General features: G+C 45.9%; 2 protein-coding genes across 2 annotated transcripts; both read right to left on the reverse strand.

The window, feature by feature from the left end:
- Nucleotides 1-3653: 3653 nt before the first annotated feature.
- Nucleotides 3654-10039, reverse strand: LOC137906901 (transcription factor AP-4-like). The gene is made up of 7 exons (XM_068751200.1): nt 9951-10039; nt 8002-8167; nt 7814-7912; nt 7055-7225; nt 6458-6586; nt 4121-4282; nt 3654-4006 (listed from the first exon to the last, which is right to left on the reverse strand). Exons 1-7 carry the CDS (start codon nt 10037-10039, stop codon nt 3857-3859), a joined length of 966 nt encoding a protein of 321 aa, XP_068607301.1. The 3' UTR covers nt 3654-3856.
- A 984-nt stretch (nt 10040-11023) lies between these two features.
- Nucleotides 11024-15341, reverse strand: mvb12a (multivesicular body subunit 12A). Its single transcript, XM_068751240.1, has 10 exons — nt 15222-15341; nt 14631-14720; nt 13300-13383; nt 13109-13208; nt 12831-12960; nt 12517-12657; nt 12180-12289; nt 12045-12103; nt 11881-11940; nt 11024-11776 (listed from the first exon to the last, which is right to left on the reverse strand). Exons 1-10 carry the CDS (start codon nt 15339-15341, stop codon nt 11690-11692), a joined length of 981 nt encoding a protein of 326 aa, XP_068607341.1. The 3' UTR covers nt 11024-11689.
- Nucleotides 15342-18272: the final 2931 nt, after the last annotated feature.

An 18272-nucleotide genomic window follows, 5' to 3' on the forward strand; every position in this document is an offset into this window, starting at 1 on the left:
CACACACGCGCACACACGCACACACACGTGTGTGTCCGACTAACACAACGCTGTGCGTTCTGGCCGCCGCGCGTCCTCTCCCGTTTGGCGCTGCGCTCTCTCTCCCCCTCTCTCTCCCCCTCTCTCTCCCCCTCTCTCTTTCCCTCTCTCTGTCTCTCTCTCTCTGTCTCTCTCTTTCTTTCTCTCTCTCTCTCTCTTTCTCCCGCTCTCTCTCTCTCTGTCTCTCTCTCTTTCTCTTTTTCCCGCTCTCTCTCTCTCTCTCTGTCTCTCTCTCTTTCTCCCGCTCTCTCTCTCTCTCTCTCTCTGTCTCTCTCTCTCTTTCTCTCTCTCCCGCTCTCTCTCTCTCTCTCTCTGCCTCTCTCTTTCTTTCTCTCTCTCTCTCTCTTTCTCTTTCTCCCGCTCTCTGTCTCTCTCTCTTTCTCTTTCTCCCGCTCTCTCTGTCTCTCTCTTTCTCTCTCTCTCTCTCTCTTTCTCTCTCTCTGTCTCTCTCTTTCTCTTTCTCCCGCTCTCTCTCTCTCTGTCTCTCTCTCTTTCTCTTTCTCCCGCTCTCTCTCTCTCTGTCTCTCTCTCTTTCTCTTTCTCTCTCTCCCGCTCTCTCTGTCTCTCTCTCTCTCTCTCTCTCTTTCTCTCTCTCTCTTTCTCTCTCTCTGTCTCTCTCTCTTTCTCTTTCTCTCTCTCCCGCTCTCTCTGTCTCTCTCTCTCTCTCTCTCTCTCTCTCTGTGTCTCTCTCTCTTTCTCTCTCTCCCGCTGTCTCGCTCTCTCTCTCTCTCTCTCTCTCTCTGTCTCTCTCTCTTTTTCTTTCTCTCTCTCCCGCTCTCTCTGTCTCTCTGTCTCTCTCTCTCTCTCTGTCAAGCCCCACAATTTTAAAAAGCGTCTTTTCCGGTTTTAGTTTTCAAGACGTGTTTTGCGCAATCTATAACGAGTACAAGAAATATTTAAGCGTTTTGTTACTTAAATAGCAGCTAAATAAAAGACGATATGACATAAGCCAGACACTTTATTTGGGGGGGGTATGCTGCTGATGCCGACTTTCTTTTAGTTATTATCTCTATGCAGGTTCCCCTGATCGAATTCCTTCTCCATTAGATGCTATTCTATTATTATTCTGCAAAGCCAATGGCATGAACTGGTTTTTCCTAAATGGGCAGATCAAAGAGTTTGTTTTGTTACTCGACCACATTGTTGCTGTACAATAGAAGAGAAATAGAAATAGAAATAGAAATAGAAATCATCGCATCGTGGATCTGCAACGACACAACGAGGAACCGTAGAGTAAGATCTAACACGAAACACTCGATCAGTCGGATGTTGGTAGGATGCCAGTGACACAGCTCCAAAGCTCCAATGCACGGCCCTTTAGTTCAAAGACATTCAAAGACAAGATTGTAACAAGTTCACTTTTTCACTTTTTCACTTGTTTACTTGCCAAATTCTGTTTTCAGGATTATTGAATGACACCACGCTGATCCTAAGCAACAACCTCTCTGTGTGCCCAACTCACGAGAGAAGCGCATAAGAAACGGGAGCTCCTTTAATTTGAAGGCAAACTCCTCCATTTACTCTAGGAACCCCCACCCCCCCATGTTAGTGGTGGTGGAGCTCTGCTGCCTTCAAGGCGCATGGAAATAACTGACACTCTACTAGAGACTGTCACAACGTTGTTTTTAGCTGGAATAAATTATTTTCCAGTCCCTTCTGCACACACTATATCCAATAAAGGCTTTCTATTCTATTCTATTCTATTCTCCTATTGAGGCACTCAGTTGTGCATCTATAGCATCGTGATGATTCAGTGTCCTGCTCGGACAGATATAGACTTTATTGAAAGTAATGCTCAAATAAAAGACGTTGAAATTATAGTGTGTGTGTGTGCATGTGACAGCATGGCATGTGGGTGGAATATGAATGTGTGTGCATGTATATGAGAGCTTACAAGAGAGGCCTGTTTGTTTAAGTTGATAAAGCTGCGCTGATGTTGTGCTAATATTGCTCCTCTGAGCAAAACCTGTCAACTCAGTAAACATGCAGGACATGAACTCCAGCACGACTTTACACGTGCACAGTTTACTACTACGCGTGCACTGGTGTCGCAGGACGCACGTGTTTATGTCATCAGACGCTGGTGCAATATTCAGTTATGGAGGGGGGGGGGGGGGTTCTGAGCTTATGGCTATCTCACTTAACAGGACGGACATCATTTAAACACTGTTTGCTGTCTGTGTGTTTCCAAAGTGCAAGAGAGAGAGAGAGAGAGAGAGAGAGAGAGAGAGGAGACCAGTGAGACAGATGAGGAAGAGACAGCGAGGCTGTGAAGATGCGTACTCGCTCGCTCGCTCTCTCTCTCTCTCTCTCTCTCCTGACGTCAGAAGGGGGGGGGCGATTTCTTCCAGTCGTGTTTCAGACCGACCCAAACTACAAAGGATTGACTGGACTGTTATTTTTTTAAGCTGTTTTGGGGTTAAGGATCCAAATTCACCATCGTAGTGTAGAAACACGGGGAAAGATTAAATAGAGTTGTTGAAGCCCCAGAACCAGATGTTGACTGGAGGCGCTTCCTGGTGGTTGCTTCTAGTCATTACAGGGTTTCACACACTTATCCAGCTGTTTCAAGGCATTTATCTCCTTAACTCGTCGAGTCTGTCGTGCGTTTCCAGCATTTCACTCTGACGGCTGTGCGATGGGAGGATTAGGCTTTTAGTTGGAGAATTTATTTCCCTGCATTTTGCATCAAACAATCAACTGCTGCTTGTCATACAAAGGAAACCAAAGAGTCTTAAAAACTCTAAACAGTGGCATTGAAGATAAGTCAACGGCGCTTGGGCTCTCAGAGGGTTTTTCTAGTCATAAATACAGTAGGAAGCAGAGAGATGTAATAAAAAAGTACAAATTTTATTTTTTTTCATCTTTACAAAAGGCCTGTTTACACAAGTTTTTATAAACAAACAAAAAAAAATAGAACAGCTTCTCATCGACCTGGACTGATGAAGAAAAAAGTAAAAAAATCTCACAATAACGAAAAACAGGATAAAATAGATGAAGACAGAACAGGAACATGAACTGATTAGTAACAGCGAAGAGTTTATGAAAATTAAAAAAAAACGAGTCTTCATCAATCATCGATTCAGACGGAACAGAACAGCAAGTGCTTCACAACAAATATCTTAAACTCCAACAGCAGCGCCGAAGTACAACGCACAAACATTTACGAAAACCTGTTTGGCTGACCAGTAACAAAGTAGCAACTTTCCAATAATGTTTGCAAATTAAGATTGATTTCTCTCCCCCCCCCCCCCCCTAAACCTTTTAATTAAGAAATGCATTCTGTTGTTATTCACGTCGGCGTGTCTGGCACAGCAATGCCCAACCATGAAACAAAGAACCGACACATTAAGACTGCAGCTCCACATCCCGAGAGCTGCTCGCCCATCGTGTTCGTACATTCGACTCTTCACCGTACACTCCTTTAATTTGTAGCACAGATAATACTACCAGCGTCGCCGGCGGCGACGGCTGACGGTGACGCTGCTGCTGGATGTAGCACACAAACGCACGCGAAGGACGGATGCCGAGTTGTTGTGTTTCTTTCCAAGTAGCCACAGACCGGCTCTGACACTGAAAAACAGACCCCCCCCCCCCCCCCCCCCGCATGCTGACCACCCCATTGTTTTTTAGTCTTTATAGAAGTTTTACAGTACAAAATTGACACAGAGCTTAACCACTACTAGATTTTAAAAGTATGGATAATGGGCAAAAAAAATAAAAAAATAAAAGATATTCAAAGTAGTCAACCTCCTGGAGGGAATCTTACAGTGAGTGGGCATTTTAAGTGTTTCCAGGTGTGTGTTAATGGGGCGCATCAGTTCATCGAGCAGTCCTCTCCCTCCGTGTCAGTGTCCGAGCAGGCGGTGTCCATGGCGATGTGGGCGGGGCTCACGATGACCGCTCGTCTTTGCTCCTCCTCGGTGCTTGCTCTCCTCTCCTGAGTGCGCTCGATGTGCTGGATGGCCTGAAGGCAGAACATCCAAACACTGGGAAAACTAAATCCACTGGGCCATTTAATATATATATATATATATAATTATAATAAAAACAACCCCAGGAATCTGAAAGGAACTCTTACCTGTACAATAGTGTCCAGGTTCTGTCTGGATGTGGACACAGTGTTGGCGTGGGCAGACGGGCTCATTGTCACCACGGTGATGTGAGGATGGAGGTGCTGGGTAAGAGTCGGGGCCGGCACAATGACGGTGGGATGGTGAGTCGAGGCGGGAGGAGGCAGCGCCTGAAGGAAAACAGACAATGTCAGCAAAATTGTTTTAGCTTTTTAACGGGATTTGTTCGGATACATTTACTGCATTTAATGACAATGAGGCTTGAGAATAAACTGCAGCATGTTAAAGGGAGAGCTGACCCTAAAACGAAAGTTCAACACACTCACTGATGGAAAATTCCAACCCCTGGCAGAAAAAAAAAGATGGAGTCAGCAGTCTTGGAGGATGAACATCCAGTCGTTTAATTTTGTAGGAAAAAAGCAGATCACAAACATGCCACAAATCTGAAGTCATTTAACATGGAAACTTTCTGGCTCTAAGAAACACTAAAAGAAATACAGAAAAAAAAATTGTCAAACAATTGCTTTTTCTTTTTTTTTTTTTTTTAAATCAAGCAGAGGGAAACATTTGTGGAATCACTCAATTTTGAGAAAAATAAATAAATTATGGAATCACCCTGTAAATTTCCATTTCCAAAAATAACACCTGCATCACATCAAGTCTGCTCATTAGTCCGCAGTTAAAAAGGAGCGCTCGCACCATGGCGAGCTGCGCCGAGCGGGCGGACATGCGTCACGGCTCCAACACGAGCGCTGCCAGTTGAAACGAAGGAGCGGATTATCAAACTTCTTCACGACGGTAAATCATCAGGGAATGTTGCAAAAGACGTGGACCAAGTGCAAAACAGCATGGGGAGGTTGTAAAAGGCAAGCGTTCTGGTAGACCAGGGACGACGGCAAAGCGTCAAGACAGGAAACTTAAAGCGAAAGGTCTGGAAAAGAGAAAAAACGCACAAACACGAGGAACAAATGGGCGAAAACTGGAGGCAAAGACGATGCGATTCATGAAGATGACTGCGACAGGCGATGGCGACATCGCTGCATGTCCGCTAAAGGCACCGGGGAGGTGGCAGTCAATACGTCTTCAATAAATACACGGGGTCACGTAGACATTTCGGACACTTTTCTTCTCCCCCATCAGCTGAAAGGATGTTTGGGGATGATGCACCTTTGCCGCAGAGCCAAAACTGTAAAATCTTTTCCTTGTCCAAAGACGCATGAGATCAACGGCGTGGCCTGCAGATAGGCCAGATCTCAGTCCAAGTAAAAATCGCTGGTGGAAATCAAAGGAAAGGGTCCAAGACAAGGCTCCAACCCGCAAAGCTGATCTGGCAACAGCAAACGGAGAACGTTGGAGCCAAGATTGATGAAGAGTAGCGTTTAAGTCCATGCCTCAGCCGGCAAGCTGCTACAAACGCCAGAGGGGGCGCAACAGAGGACTCGTTTTTTTATGATTCCATCATTTTCTCCTCAGAATTGTGAAAATATTTCCCTCTGCTCGATCTAAGAAAGCATTTGTTATTGATTACTGTCTGGATTTCTTTGAGTGTCTCTTAAATGACTTCAGTTTTGTGTCATGTCTGTGACCTGCTCTTTTTTTTTTTTTTCTGAATGGGCAACCCTCCAAGGCTGGTGATTACATCATTCTCTGCTAGGGGGGGGGCGTACGACATCCATACAGGTTATGGGTCCTAATTAGTGACGGGTGAATGATGGCGAGTCTTCGGCGCCGGCTCCACTCTTCCTGAGGCGGTGGGACTCGAGGTGCCGGAGATCGTGTCGAGGCATTTACATCGGCTCGTCGTGTTTCGGTGCATTCCGTTGGCTCATCGCGTTTGAATGCGTTCTGAGCCAATGAGAGCTTGACAGATGTCACAGAGGGGCGTGGCCCGGCACCACACAAACCATATTAAATGCATCATTTGTCATAAATGGGTTGCAACAAGTTGTGGCGAGAGAGAGCATTATTGGGAGTTTTCATGGCGAGTACAAACACGAAGCGACGTTCAAAAGTATTTTTGTTTAGCTTTTATTGCTGAAATGGGATTTGAACCGTCGGCGCTTCGCTCGTGCTCTTCAGAGGTTGCTATGGCCTCAGTTCTCCACCGGAGGTCACTGTTAACTTGCCCATCACTAGTCCCTGATCCATTTATAAAGAAGCCCAATTAGTTTTTGCAAGATTTGAGACTCACTGCAGCGTCCAAGATAAATGCAACAAGCTTGCGCCTTGTGAAGCTCCTCAATGTTTTAATTATAGAGTAAGAACTTTCACCCCGTGGGTGAGTAGACGCTTGTTTTTTTTTGTTAGCGAGGGCACGGTTCCCTTAAACTTCGGACATCACAAACCTGGGGACTGTGCGTGTGTTTGTCAGCAGCTTGGACGTGCTGCAGCCGTAACAGCGCCTGGTCCTCCTCCACCTGCTGGGTGATCACCTTCAGCCGTTCTGGGTGCAGCTGGGCGTCCAGGGATCGCAGCTGCACACAGAGGAGAGCACCAATCATACGGTCGGCGCGGAATTGTTGCACAAATCAACAAACACCACAAAAGTGTGTCCAAGAGAGAATAGAGACGGTAAAGTGCGCCGCTCGAATTGTACGAAACCTGTTCTATTAAGAGAACATAAAACTGGAAGCACCACAACCCTGCTGCTCGATGCTTGTTTGTCTTCACTGCCAGCTAAATCCCTTTAACTAGAACCTGTCCGTCGGGTACATCCAGGATGTGGGATTATTTGCAACCGTCTAGTCTAGCGTGATGGCAAATCTACGAGCAGATGGCCAAAAATGTACCGGCGGCAAAATCCATATTATTATTCTGGGAATTTTCATTTCATGAGGAAGTCTGGAGTGGCAGGGACAGGGACAAGCCGAAAGTACGGTCGTAGTAAATAAATAGTACTACTAACTGGTAAATTTGACCATTTAGTAGTCGTATCCTCTCACCTGCTCCTCCATCTGCATCCGAGCTGATCGCTCCTTGTCCAGCTGCTGTCTGAGCTCCAACATCTCCCTTCGGAGCTCCTCCACCTTCTCCTCCTCCAGAACGTCTGGAGACCCGATCCCTTCATCCTTCTCCTCTGCTCGCCTCCTCTTGGGCGATGAGCCACTGAACTCCTGACATGAAGGAGAGGCACAGTTGGTTATACTTTGGAGTATTCAAAATTGTTTTAAATGTAAACTTTGCCAATTTCAGCATCGCCGATTTGAAAGTGCCGACGAACGCAACGACGCAAGAACAGCGTTGATTCTTTCACCGCATCGAGATCCTGATCCAATCAATTCGCTTTAGATCATTTGTTCCACAACCTTTGATTATAATCCACTGAAAACATTTTGACAAAGCGAAGCAGACTCATAACTAGAGAAGCACCCAGAGAGCGCAGACCTCCACCAAGCAGCTCATTCCCCTCCTGGATCTGGATCATCACCCAAAAGGCTAGAAAGCGTTCTTGGTATTTTTATACACCAAATATAATACAGAAATATAAAATAACGATGCACACCATGCAAAAAAAAGAAAATTACTTATGAACTCCTATCCCGTTCTTATTTAAAAAGCATTAAATGGCCTCTCACCGTCTTACATTAAAATTATACACCAAGTACTAACATCTTCAATAACTGTTTTTGTGTACAATGAAAATATATTCTCCCCATACTTGCGTTTAAAGTAAAACGTTGGTAAAATCTGCTGCTTTTCACCTGGATGAAGCGCTTGAGCTGGTTGTTCTGCGCTAGCAGCTGCGTCTTCTCCTGCTCCAAGGCAAATATGTAGTCCGTGGTCTGCTGCAGGATGGCTGCCTGTCACGGGCACGAACAGCAAAAGGTGAGCGCGAGAACGTGCCAAGTCTGCTCCGGAAAGGCCGGACCGATCTCAAGAGCTCCCGCACCTTGCTGAGCTTCTCCCCGTCGGTGTGAGGCAGGAGCGTCTTGAGCGACTGGAAGCCCGCGTTGATGCTCTGCATGCGCCGCCGCTCGTTACTGTTGGCGATCTCCCGGCGGATCCGTCTCTCCTGATCCTGAGCCGTCTCCGGACTGAGCGGGATGTTCGCCAGGCTGAGCAGGCGAAAAGGTCAAAAACAGCAGACGATTAGGACTCTGCCCGACGTCACCAAGTCTTGACCTCTCTCCAAAATCCTCAGTCCAGCTGCCTGGAGGTCATCGAGTTTGGCTGAACTCAACTCCAGCCTATTAAACTACTAAGAGTCAACCTGCAGCACCAGACCTGGGAAGTTTATAAAGATGAACAAGGTCAGGTAGAGGACGCCGCTCCTATGGCAACGAGTTACTTTCTATATGTTATTTTATCTCACTTTGAAAGCAGATCTCTTTCAAAATCTGATAAATCAGCACGAGGCACATTGCAGCACTCGGTTTTGTCATTTCATCCAGAGAAGATGATTCATTATTGACATGTCGGCTTCCTGTAAATTATTAGGAGCTTTTAGCGGGGTAAATTAAGCTTTATTTATTCACCCCTCTCCGTCAAAGACCAGGAAGCACTCAGAAGAGCACATCATCTTTACAAGTTTTATTTTTATTTTTTTTACATGTCGATGATTTACGTACTAAGGACTTTCAACGGAAACAAGACCGCAAGGGCTTTTTTGAAACGCTCCTCTTAGACAGGATGTTTGACTGTATTTGTACTGTAATACATGCTCCTGTTTGACTGTACTTGTACTCCAACATTCCATCTCATAAATATTTTCATCATCATCATCATCTTCACAAGAGCAGTTGGAAAAACAATTGCCTTGTGCAAAATGTTCTTTTTTTTTAATCGATTTCCTTCTGGAATGGAACATTGCGATGGAAAATAATAAAATAAAACGTGATGGATGTCAGTAAGATCGATAAGATCAACGGAGCCCCGAACACCCCGCAGAGAAACCTGGAGCCTCGAACCAGCGTCAAACCCGCCGACGCGTCGCGCCGTCGGACCCCGGCAGGAGGTGCCCGCCGCCCCGCATGGCGCTCATGCAGTTCGCCCTAATGTGGCCTCCTCGGCCTCCGTCCGGAGAGCGCACAGAAAAAAAACAAGCAGTGCCAGAACCTCCAACATGGCCGATGGAGCACGCGTTAATACGCAGGTCCGGACGGCCGCAGCGACAATCCGACTACAGCAGCGGGGCCCCCCCCCCGCCGCCCCCCCATCATGGAGAACAATGCGCTCCACCATTAGCACGCTCCAAGCACGCTAGTGCGCATAATGGCGACTCTAACGGGGATAAGATGACGTTTGCGCTAAAACAAAACTCACTCGTGTAAAAAATAAATAAATAAAATAAAATAAAAACACGCCATAAAAACGGAAGCGCGGTCGCGTAGCTGTCTAGCTAGCCGCGTTATGCTAACGGTAGCATGCCCATTCTACGATATGAATCACCAGAACGAGGAAAACGTATTAGCGACACATTTTAGGGTAAAATTACGACGAGTTAAAGAAATAGAAACAATAACTACGTCACTAGAACGTTTGATCTTACACAGAGCGAGGCGCTGGTCAAACGTTACCACCACGTGGTCGGTAACGCGGCGACCCGCGTCCCCCTCATTTACATATTTGTGAATAGACGCGGAGTTCTAATGTAAATCCGTTTAACCACGCAGCGACCCCCCCCCCCCCCGTGGACGCGACCCCCCCTCCCCCCCCGGGTCGCCTCCTCGCAGCAGCAGCTCCAACAAACGACGCTCCCCGCTGCCCGAAGCCAACGCGCTCATGCTAGCACGCTAGCACGCTAACCGAAGCCAGCCCGCATCGCACCGCACCGCACCGCACCGCACGCACGCTCCGCGCACACGAGGGATGCTTTATGAGATCAAAGGCGCTACGAACCTGCACAGACCTCCGATCACGTCCTTCTCCGTCTTCTTGAAGTGCTGCAGGCTCTGGATCTTCTCCGCGGGCATCATGAAATACTCCATGCTTCCGACGCAGCGCGCTGGAGTCCCCGGGGTCTCTGCTTTTCTTCCTCTCCGCCGCCGTCCTCGTTTAAACGCAACGCCGTGCGGGTTCGGGTTCGGGTTCGGATCAGAGCTCCTCGCACTTTACGCATCAAAGGCGCATATTAAGAGCGCAGCCGCAAAGTCGAGTGATCCGAAGCGCACGAAGTTAAGTTCCGTCCGCTTCGTTTACTCCCCACAGCTGATGGGGTTCCCTCCGGTGCGCGTCTCGCTGCCTCCGCCTACTGTGCGTGTGGGCGTGCGCGTGCAGCTGATCCGTTCGGAGCGGGAAACAGCTGGTTGGAATCACAGCCCGTTTTCCGGAGAGAGAGAGAGAGAGAGAGAGAGAGAGAGAGCCTGCGTGCGGCGATTCGGGGGCAGCAGCATCCTTCAAAGAACAACCCCCCCCCCCCCCCCCGATCATCCTAGATCAGAGGGGGGGCAATTATTTTTTCCATGGGGCCGCATTCTGCATAATATTAATTGTATATCTTTATAATAAAAAAAAGCAGTAAATAGCATTTTTTGAGAAGCTTGTAAGAATGTTATAATAAACAATCAATAATTGAGGCTGCCTTAGAAAAAAAAGTCATTATTCAAAACAATGGTGAAATAAATGTGAACGTTTTCCCATTTGTGACTCATATTAGTGAACATTTTCACCCTAAAACACATTTTGAGTTTAATATACTGTTGGAACGTTGTGTGAAGCTTCTCAGCATCCTAAAGACGTCACAATATTGTCTTTGGGCTCCTTCAGGAAGACGCATCTTATTGAACGTTCACCGAGTTCAGTCCATGCGTGAGGTTAAATTAGAAAGTGTGTTTATTTTGTAATTTCTAATCAACCTTACCCATTTTCCTCCTTGATATAACTCCCCCCCCCCCCCCCCCCCGCCCCCACCATACAGCCATACGTTTGCTTCCAAACATATTGAAAACGACACACTTAAAATTCTTCAATAGGTTTTTATTTGTTCCACACAACAAAAGTAAGTTTTACAGGTCATGAAAATAACAAAAGTAACTTTATATATTGTACAGTTACAAAGATAATAAATATGCAGCCCTCAATCCATTTGACAGTTTAAAAAAAACAAAAACAAAAAACCCTCTCCCTCTTTTTCCACGTGTTTACGTACGGACGACAAAAACGCACAACTGTCCTCCACAAAATTAGGATACAAACCTGATGAGGGTAATTCTTACAAGAAGTAAAGCTATGGTTAAATAAGCAAATACAGCCCAACGTCTGATACAAAACACTTCCACCTACAATATAGCTTTACTCTTAATGCATTAAGAGTACTTAACGTATGAATATTACACGTGTGTAGCGCTCAAAGGATTTCACGCTAAATACAATCTATAGTGTGTCTTCATGATAGAATAAACCTTCTAGTTCCTACGGAGGCCTTCAGGCCGCAGATCTGCCAACAACATTTTAAACCCTTTTAAAGTCCGCATCTCCACAAAAAGGTGACAAGTCGAAACGCATGCTAAACATGACATAATTATTCAAATCCCGCTCGGAACAGGCCTTCACTGGAATGTTTGAAGTCGGCAATGCAAAACGAACTTTTTATCGATAATATTTTAACCCTTCATCTGATGCTCATCGGATTGTAAAGTTTACTGAGCGGATTGAGCGTTTCCCGTTGGCGCCGACGGCCTCGACTTCTTGGCGGCAGATTCCTCCACTGCAAAAGTGTAGTTGTACTGAAAAATTAAAAGAAATGTAAAAAAATAAAACATAAAAATCAATCGACTTTGATCGGGAAACTGAACAGAGACGACTGAAACGCAGTGCGACTTGATTTCACCTCATTCTCGATGTCTTGCAGAGACTTTATCCGAATGTTGTTTAACTGAGAGTTCAGCGTCTAAGAGGGAGATCAGACGGAGAAACAAAGAACTCGATTAGATAACGGTGGTAGAATTCATCATACAACATAGCATTATGTAAAAAAAAAAAAAAAAAAATTACCATGCCCTTTGCTTGGATATCAAATTTTGGGTGAAGGTTAAACGGAACTCCGTGGAGAGCTGCGCAGAGTGAACGTGGGTAAGAGCCGAGCGACTTGCTTCGCGGCGATCAATAACAAAAACGCGCTCCGGGTACCTGGGATCCCCTGAACGCTGCCGTCCGCAGCTATCTCAGGGCTGTCCGGGGTGTGAAGGCTGCCGCGCCTCTGACTCAGTTTATTATTCGGCCTTGCAGGAGGAGGGTTGCTGCGACAAACAGACGCATGCAATAATGTCGAGCCGAAAACGACTCCGGCACGGTTGGTGCCGCACGATGGGGTTAGAAAGCGCCGGAAAATAGAAAGATAAACACTTTCTCATTTAGTTTGGGTCCCACTATTGGGGAAACCGTTGCGCTACGCAGCGGCTTCATAACAGAATGTACCGACGACATGCGCCGCATGAGTCGCTCAGACCTCATAGAAGACGCGTACCGGACTCGGAGCGGCTGCAGCGCAGACAGCTGCTCCAGCGTGAGCCCGCGGAGATCCAGGGTGACGCTGCGCGGCTTGGCCCGAGGCAGGGGGCTGGAGAAATAGCCCTTCCTGCACCACAGCACGTAGCCGTGGATGTCTCTGCAGAAATCATCGATTGAGCGATTATTCCAACATCCTGATCGTACGACATCACATAAAGCAAAGCGATGGAGCGAAGACGGATCACCGTCAGCTGCAGGATTTAAGAAACACTTTTTACGAGAAGAGGGGGGGGTGCAAGTCCAATGTCTGAAGATGAGAGTACGACCAACCCTACGTATGTGTAATGCTGCAGCATCATTTTGCTTTTGGCCGTCAGTTTGATGTCCAGCAGAGCGGTGTCCACGCTGCCCACCGGGACGACGCGCACACACACCCTTTTCTTTTTGGAAACGGTGGCCCCTGGGACACGCACACACACATCAGCTTCATTTAGACTGAGAGTTAAGCACAGCTGAGAGAACGAGACGTTAAACACGAGGCAGTGTGAATACAGGTGCGAGGACCGTTTTTAAAGCTTTATCCATGTACTGGAGACGCAAACACTCACGTGGCTCCAGGTGCTCGGCGATGTAACAATAACCGTGAGGAATGGATTCCTTGTCTGAAATCACCTGAATGTCCGTCACCACCATGCCGCCCTCCAAGTCCTGAAGAGAAGATATACGGTCGGTGTGTGTGTGTGTGTGTGTGTGTGTGTGTGTGTGTGCGTGCGTGCGTGTGCCGAGTCTCAGCGTTTACCTTGCTGTAACAGAGGTAATATCCTGATTTCATCGCAAAGCTGCGAGTAAAGTTTGCCACGGCTCCGTCTTCTGTGATGCTAATCTAGAGAAGGAAACGGGTGTGTTAGAAATACATCATCATAAACAGTGCTCATTGCGCTCCTGGGGGGGGCGCACATGGTCTCACTGATGTGCATCCCTGCGGTCACATTTAAGAAGAAAAAAACGAATCTTAAATCAATGTTGCCGTTTTCTCGAACTCAAAGACCAATTGTTCTGATCTTGCAGCGGCGTTAAATGAAAAAACAGCGAGAGCTAAAAACCGACGTGCTCTCGTGACACGAGACTTTTCCCGCGTTAATCCGGTGCTACGAAGGCACCGGCGGGGCCACGGCATTTTCTCACTCTGCAGCAATAAGTCTAGTCACGAGGAGTTCAAGTGGCCATCATGTCCCCCCTCACAAGTCCATGTATCTTCTCCTAGGTCGACCTCTAGTCCTGTCCGATATAGTCCCCGTCTCTCCTCTGGACATGTCCAAACCATCAAAGTCTGGTCTCTCTGACCTTGTCTCCAAAACGTCTAACCTTCACTGTCCTTCTTTTTGTCTCATTTCTAATCCTATCCAACCTGGTCACTCCCAAGGAGAACCTCAGCATCTTCATCTCCTCCACTTCTAGCTCCGCCTCCTGTCTTCTCCTCAGAGCCGCCGTCTCTAAGCCGTCCATCATGGCTGTCCTCACCACTGTCTTGTAGACTCTCTACCGGTCTTTTAGAACCGGAGAAGCCTCTTGGATGGGAGGGTGAAACATCTTCAGCCAAACGTCCAGTCAATTCTTCGTTTTTGCTCTTCGTGATCTGGATCCAAATGAACATCCCGATCGGTACCAAAATGTAATGGATTAATGCCTGATTTATATTCTGCTCTGAGATTTTTCAGGAGATAAAAAAAATTATCATAACTTTTTCAACAGAAAGCCAATCTGCTCGAAGTTAATAATCATGGCCCTAATTCTTACGATATAACTCTGGGGCAGCAGTGGCTCAGTGAGGTGGGTTGTAGGTTGTGAGCCGGAGGGTCACCAGTTCAAGTCCCTGCCTAGATGAAATGGTTAAATGGCAAACGGACAGATCTGCCCTGAGGTCGGGGGGCACCGAAGTGTGAAATGCAGGACAAGCAGATTCAAGAACTATTTATTTCCAACGGCCATGAGACTCGTAAACATCTGACAGGATTTAAGATCATGGATTACCTCATCCATCGACAGCTACCTCATGCTAATAAATCACACGCACACGCACACGCACACACACACACACTTAGAGGTAGAAATGATCGTCTTGACCCCTACCAGGCTGAAGTCTTTGGGACACGTGCCCCCGTTGGAGGTCCATGCCACCGCAGCAATTGGCCGAACGGCCCCACGCTCCATCAACGACATCTGAAAAATAGAAAATGCTGAGAAAACAAGAAAACAAGTTTTCTTTTCAGCGTATATCTTCACACAGCAACCGTGAAAAGTAAAGGTTACCGGTAATCAGAGTTTACGTGTATTTTTCACAGATTTTTTGAATCTATAAACGGGGTTTTAATATTTAAAATTGAACGTCTGCTTATAGTACAGCTGTTTGTTTTCACCAGCGGATATGACGTCACGCCGACCACTTTCATGACGTGCGGACGTTTACGGGTAATAAACTTCAAAAAACAGACGCAGTTGCGTCTTACCAACCAATTCACACGCATCAAGAGGTTATTCAAAGGTTAAAAACTGGAGTCCACCATTAATGTAAGATGATGTAAGTCTTCGTCGCTGTAGTTGCTTCACAAAGCGATCTTACCTTACACTGGACGCGAACAAAACTTTGTTGATGATTTAAAAGTGGAATAAATGAGTTTGTTTCGTTCCTCGACTGATAAAATAATCGAATCACGTTCTTACTCCGTCTCCGTGATCGATTCTTCCTCTGCAATGCGAGGCGGTTTCGCAGGCGAACAACTTCTTTGTCAAAAGCCGGAATTTCTCAGTCCTTCTTTTCAAAGCAGGAAGTACTGAATCCATTCCGACTACAACTCCCGACACCCTCTGGGAGAAGCACGTCACAAGCAAATACCTGCTCCTGAACACAGAGCGGCAGCGTCTCCACGTGGATGAGCTGAATCTGCTTCCCAAGTGCGTCTGAGAGAAAATCTTGGTCGAACTTTGATTCGATTCATGATACCAGTCTGGATACAAAACAAAAAAATAATAATTATAATAATATCTGGTAAAATATGCATTAAATTCACTCACCAAAAATCACAGTCAGGAAGGGATCCGATATGAACTATCGCGTAAAATGTTTTCTGGATCTGTTCAAGAATGAGGTCAGGAAAAAAATATTACCTTGTAACATTGAAAACTCAGTTTTTGGATTTAAAAAATCAGTTAAACTGCGATTTTTGTTACGCAGTCGAAATGAAAATGAAAAGTGGAACCCCAAATAAATGTATCAATATTTATTTGTCGATACAAAATGGTCTGGTTCCATCAATGTTACTGTTTAAGCCGACCGTTATGGAGACCTATTAAACACCACATACAAGTGGACAAACCCAAACAGTGCAATCTTAAATTATTCAAAAGAAACACTGCAATCTTTGAAGAAAGGAAACACATTGCAAAAAAAATAAATAAACAGATGACAAATAATAGATCCCCTTAACTCGACTGAGCAGTATTTAGGGGAGCGACCGACACACAAAAAACAGACAAACATAGGAAGTTAGTCCGTCCTTTACAGATGTATGACGCCACTACTAAGACGGACAACAAAAATAAGCAAAACACAAAAGCACAAGGAGAGCAGGCAGCCACTGTAAAAACAATGAAAATGCAAAAAACAATAAAAAAAAAACCCACTCAAAATTGATTTTACAACTATTTTAATAAAATTAAAACCTCTAAACCACCTTTAAAAACACCTGTGCGTTGTTACTGCCTCCTACACAGGTGTTCTCAAGCAACTACCACACCAGGAAGCATAAACTGGTTTTGATATGTCCGTTCTGGAGGCGCACTGAACAACGCCAGGGGGCGCCAGCGACGCGGCCCTACAGTTGCACAGCGAAATATAGCAGGAAGAAGTAGAACAACGTCGACTCTGCGGCGATTCGGTGATTAACGGGGGGACACGTAGCGAGGGCGGAGACAACCAGGGTGGAGAGACGGGCGGTGTCGCGAGGGGGCAGGCGGCCCTCGGAGAACCGAGTGATGGCCGCGCGACACTGAAGCTTCGATACGAGCTTCGAACCCGAAACTACCTGAACCATAGAACCACTGCTTCAAAGGAAGCTTTGGTGCGAAAGATACCACGTGACATATGACGTCAGAAGCAGCGACTGCTATTTACTTATTTACATTTTTTATCTGCACTGTTTTATATTTATATACTCTTGATTTTGTACTTTTGTTTATGTCTGTTAATGCACTTTGTAAATGTTCTTTCTTGGAAGGTGCTGTATAAATAAAGTTTATTATTATTATTATTATTATTATTATTATAGCCTACTTTGATTTGTGTTCCCCCAGTGTAGTGCCTAATCATGGAGGAAGTATTCCCATGATACTTCAGTTCAGTTGACAATAAATAGGAAATACGCGAGGAAATATAAAGACAATCAATAAAAGAGAAATATACAAATGCAGTCATATTTCTTTTTCCATTTTGCTTTTGCTTATTCCATTTTGTCATTGCATTTACTTGATGCCTTAATCTGTCTCAGGAGGATGTTTGAATTACCAAGGCTTGATGAAAATTATCATTACTGTGAGATAACAAATAAAAATATTACAAAAATAAAAAAAGAAACCTCTGAGACTTGCACTACTATGATTGACATGTCATATGAAAACTTTTTAAAATCTGGTGGGTCTTGAATTTATTTGCATCTACTGTACACCAAATTAGACAGAAATTACAAATGCCAAACCTGAAATTTGGCCATTATTAATCCAGATCCATGAAATGTTAGTTAGTTTGTTTTCATGCTGCTTGTGTGAATGTGTATTTGTTTGTAAACGGGATTACAGAAAAGAATCTCTGAACGTTTATTCCTAAAAACCGAGAACGGGTCTTCAGTCGAAAGAGACTCCATTTGCTGATTGGTGGGCGGCGATGAGGGGGCGGGACCAGGATTTCCTTTCATTCTCTGTAACATTGCGGGATTCGGTCAGCATTTAAACTGATTTCTTTAGTCCTCATTTGAGTTATGTATGGGTGAATATCAAAGTGACGCCGATGCCGATGGAATTCCAATGTCTCGGAATCGGTTTTCGTGGTCAAGGAATCACTCTGAGAGCCGGATCGTCAATGGACTTCCTGCTTTAAGCTGCAATAAAACGGAAGTGAAATTGAGTCCGTCTGTGGCTGGGCCCTCCCGCTACTCTCGAGTTGAACTCAAATGTATTCATTGCTAAACACAGAATTTGTTAAAAACAAAACTGGAATGTGAAATGTCATTGTAGCCCAGTAAAACGTCCATTGCGACGTCCATGGTGTTTTATTTTGAAACGCGCGAGCGGAAGCAGTCTCCTTCAACTTCCGGAACTTGACGGCGAATGGCTGCGCTGCAGAAAGGAGGTGGAGCGGGGATGTTTTTGTCTTTTTGGAGAAAGGGATGTGTCCGCGAGCAGCACGCTTCTGTCAGGACGGACTAATATCTGGCGAACGTCGCCTCGGTGACAAAGAACACATCAGCGATGCGCGGCGAAGCGTTCGAGCCCCATCAGACAAGTAAATAACAAAGCAGCGGCACTTCTCGGCTTCCATTGTTGTTCAGCTCGAATCCCGCAGATCGGTCCAGCTGAGGCGGCGTTGCGTTCAGCTCCGAGACCTTTTTAGTTTTAGTTTTTTTTCTCTCTCTCTCTCTCCCCGCCCCTCCCGCTTTCAAGTCCTTGAAGTTTGAGAGGGAGCCCCTCTTGTAGCGCCCCCCCCCCCCCCCCCTCCTCCTC

Source organism: Brachionichthys hirsutus, chromosome 17, assembly GCF_040956055.1.
Source record: "Brachionichthys hirsutus isolate HB-005 chromosome 17, CSIRO-AGI_Bhir_v1, whole genome shotgun sequence".
NCBI lineage: Eukaryota > Metazoa > Chordata > Actinopteri > Lophiiformes > Brachionichthyidae > Brachionichthys > Brachionichthys hirsutus.

What these genes read in the sequence shown, in the direction of transcription:
- mvb12a (XM_068751240.1), bottom strand. Translation starts at nt 15,341, where the DNA reads ATGGATTCAGTACTTCCTGCTTTGAAAAGAAGGACTGAGAAATTCCGG. An exon ending in GTCCCAAAGACTTCAGCCTG is followed by an intron (nt 13,384 to 14,630) that starts GTAGGGGTCAAG and finishes TTCCTTCTCTAG; the next exon opens with ATTAGCATCACAGAAGACGG. An exon ending in TGCAAGACATCGAGAATGAG is followed by an intron (nt 11,777 to 11,880) that starts GTGAAATCAAGT and finishes TTAATTTTTCAG; the next exon opens with TACAACTACACTTTTGCAGT.
- LOC137906901 (XM_068751200.1), bottom strand. Translation starts at nt 10,039, where the DNA reads ATGGAGTATTTCATGATGCCCGCGGAGAAGATCCAGAGCCTGCAGCAC. An exon ending in GTGATCGGAGGTCTGTGCAG is followed by an intron (nt 8,168 to 9,950) that starts GTTCGTAGCGCC and finishes TCGCCTGCTCAG; the next exon opens with CCTGGCGAACATCCCGCTCA. An exon ending in AACACACGCACAGTCCCCAG is followed by an intron (nt 4,283 to 6,457) that starts GTTTGTGATGTC and finishes GTTTTCCTTCAG; the next exon opens with GCGCTGCCTCCTCCCGCCTC.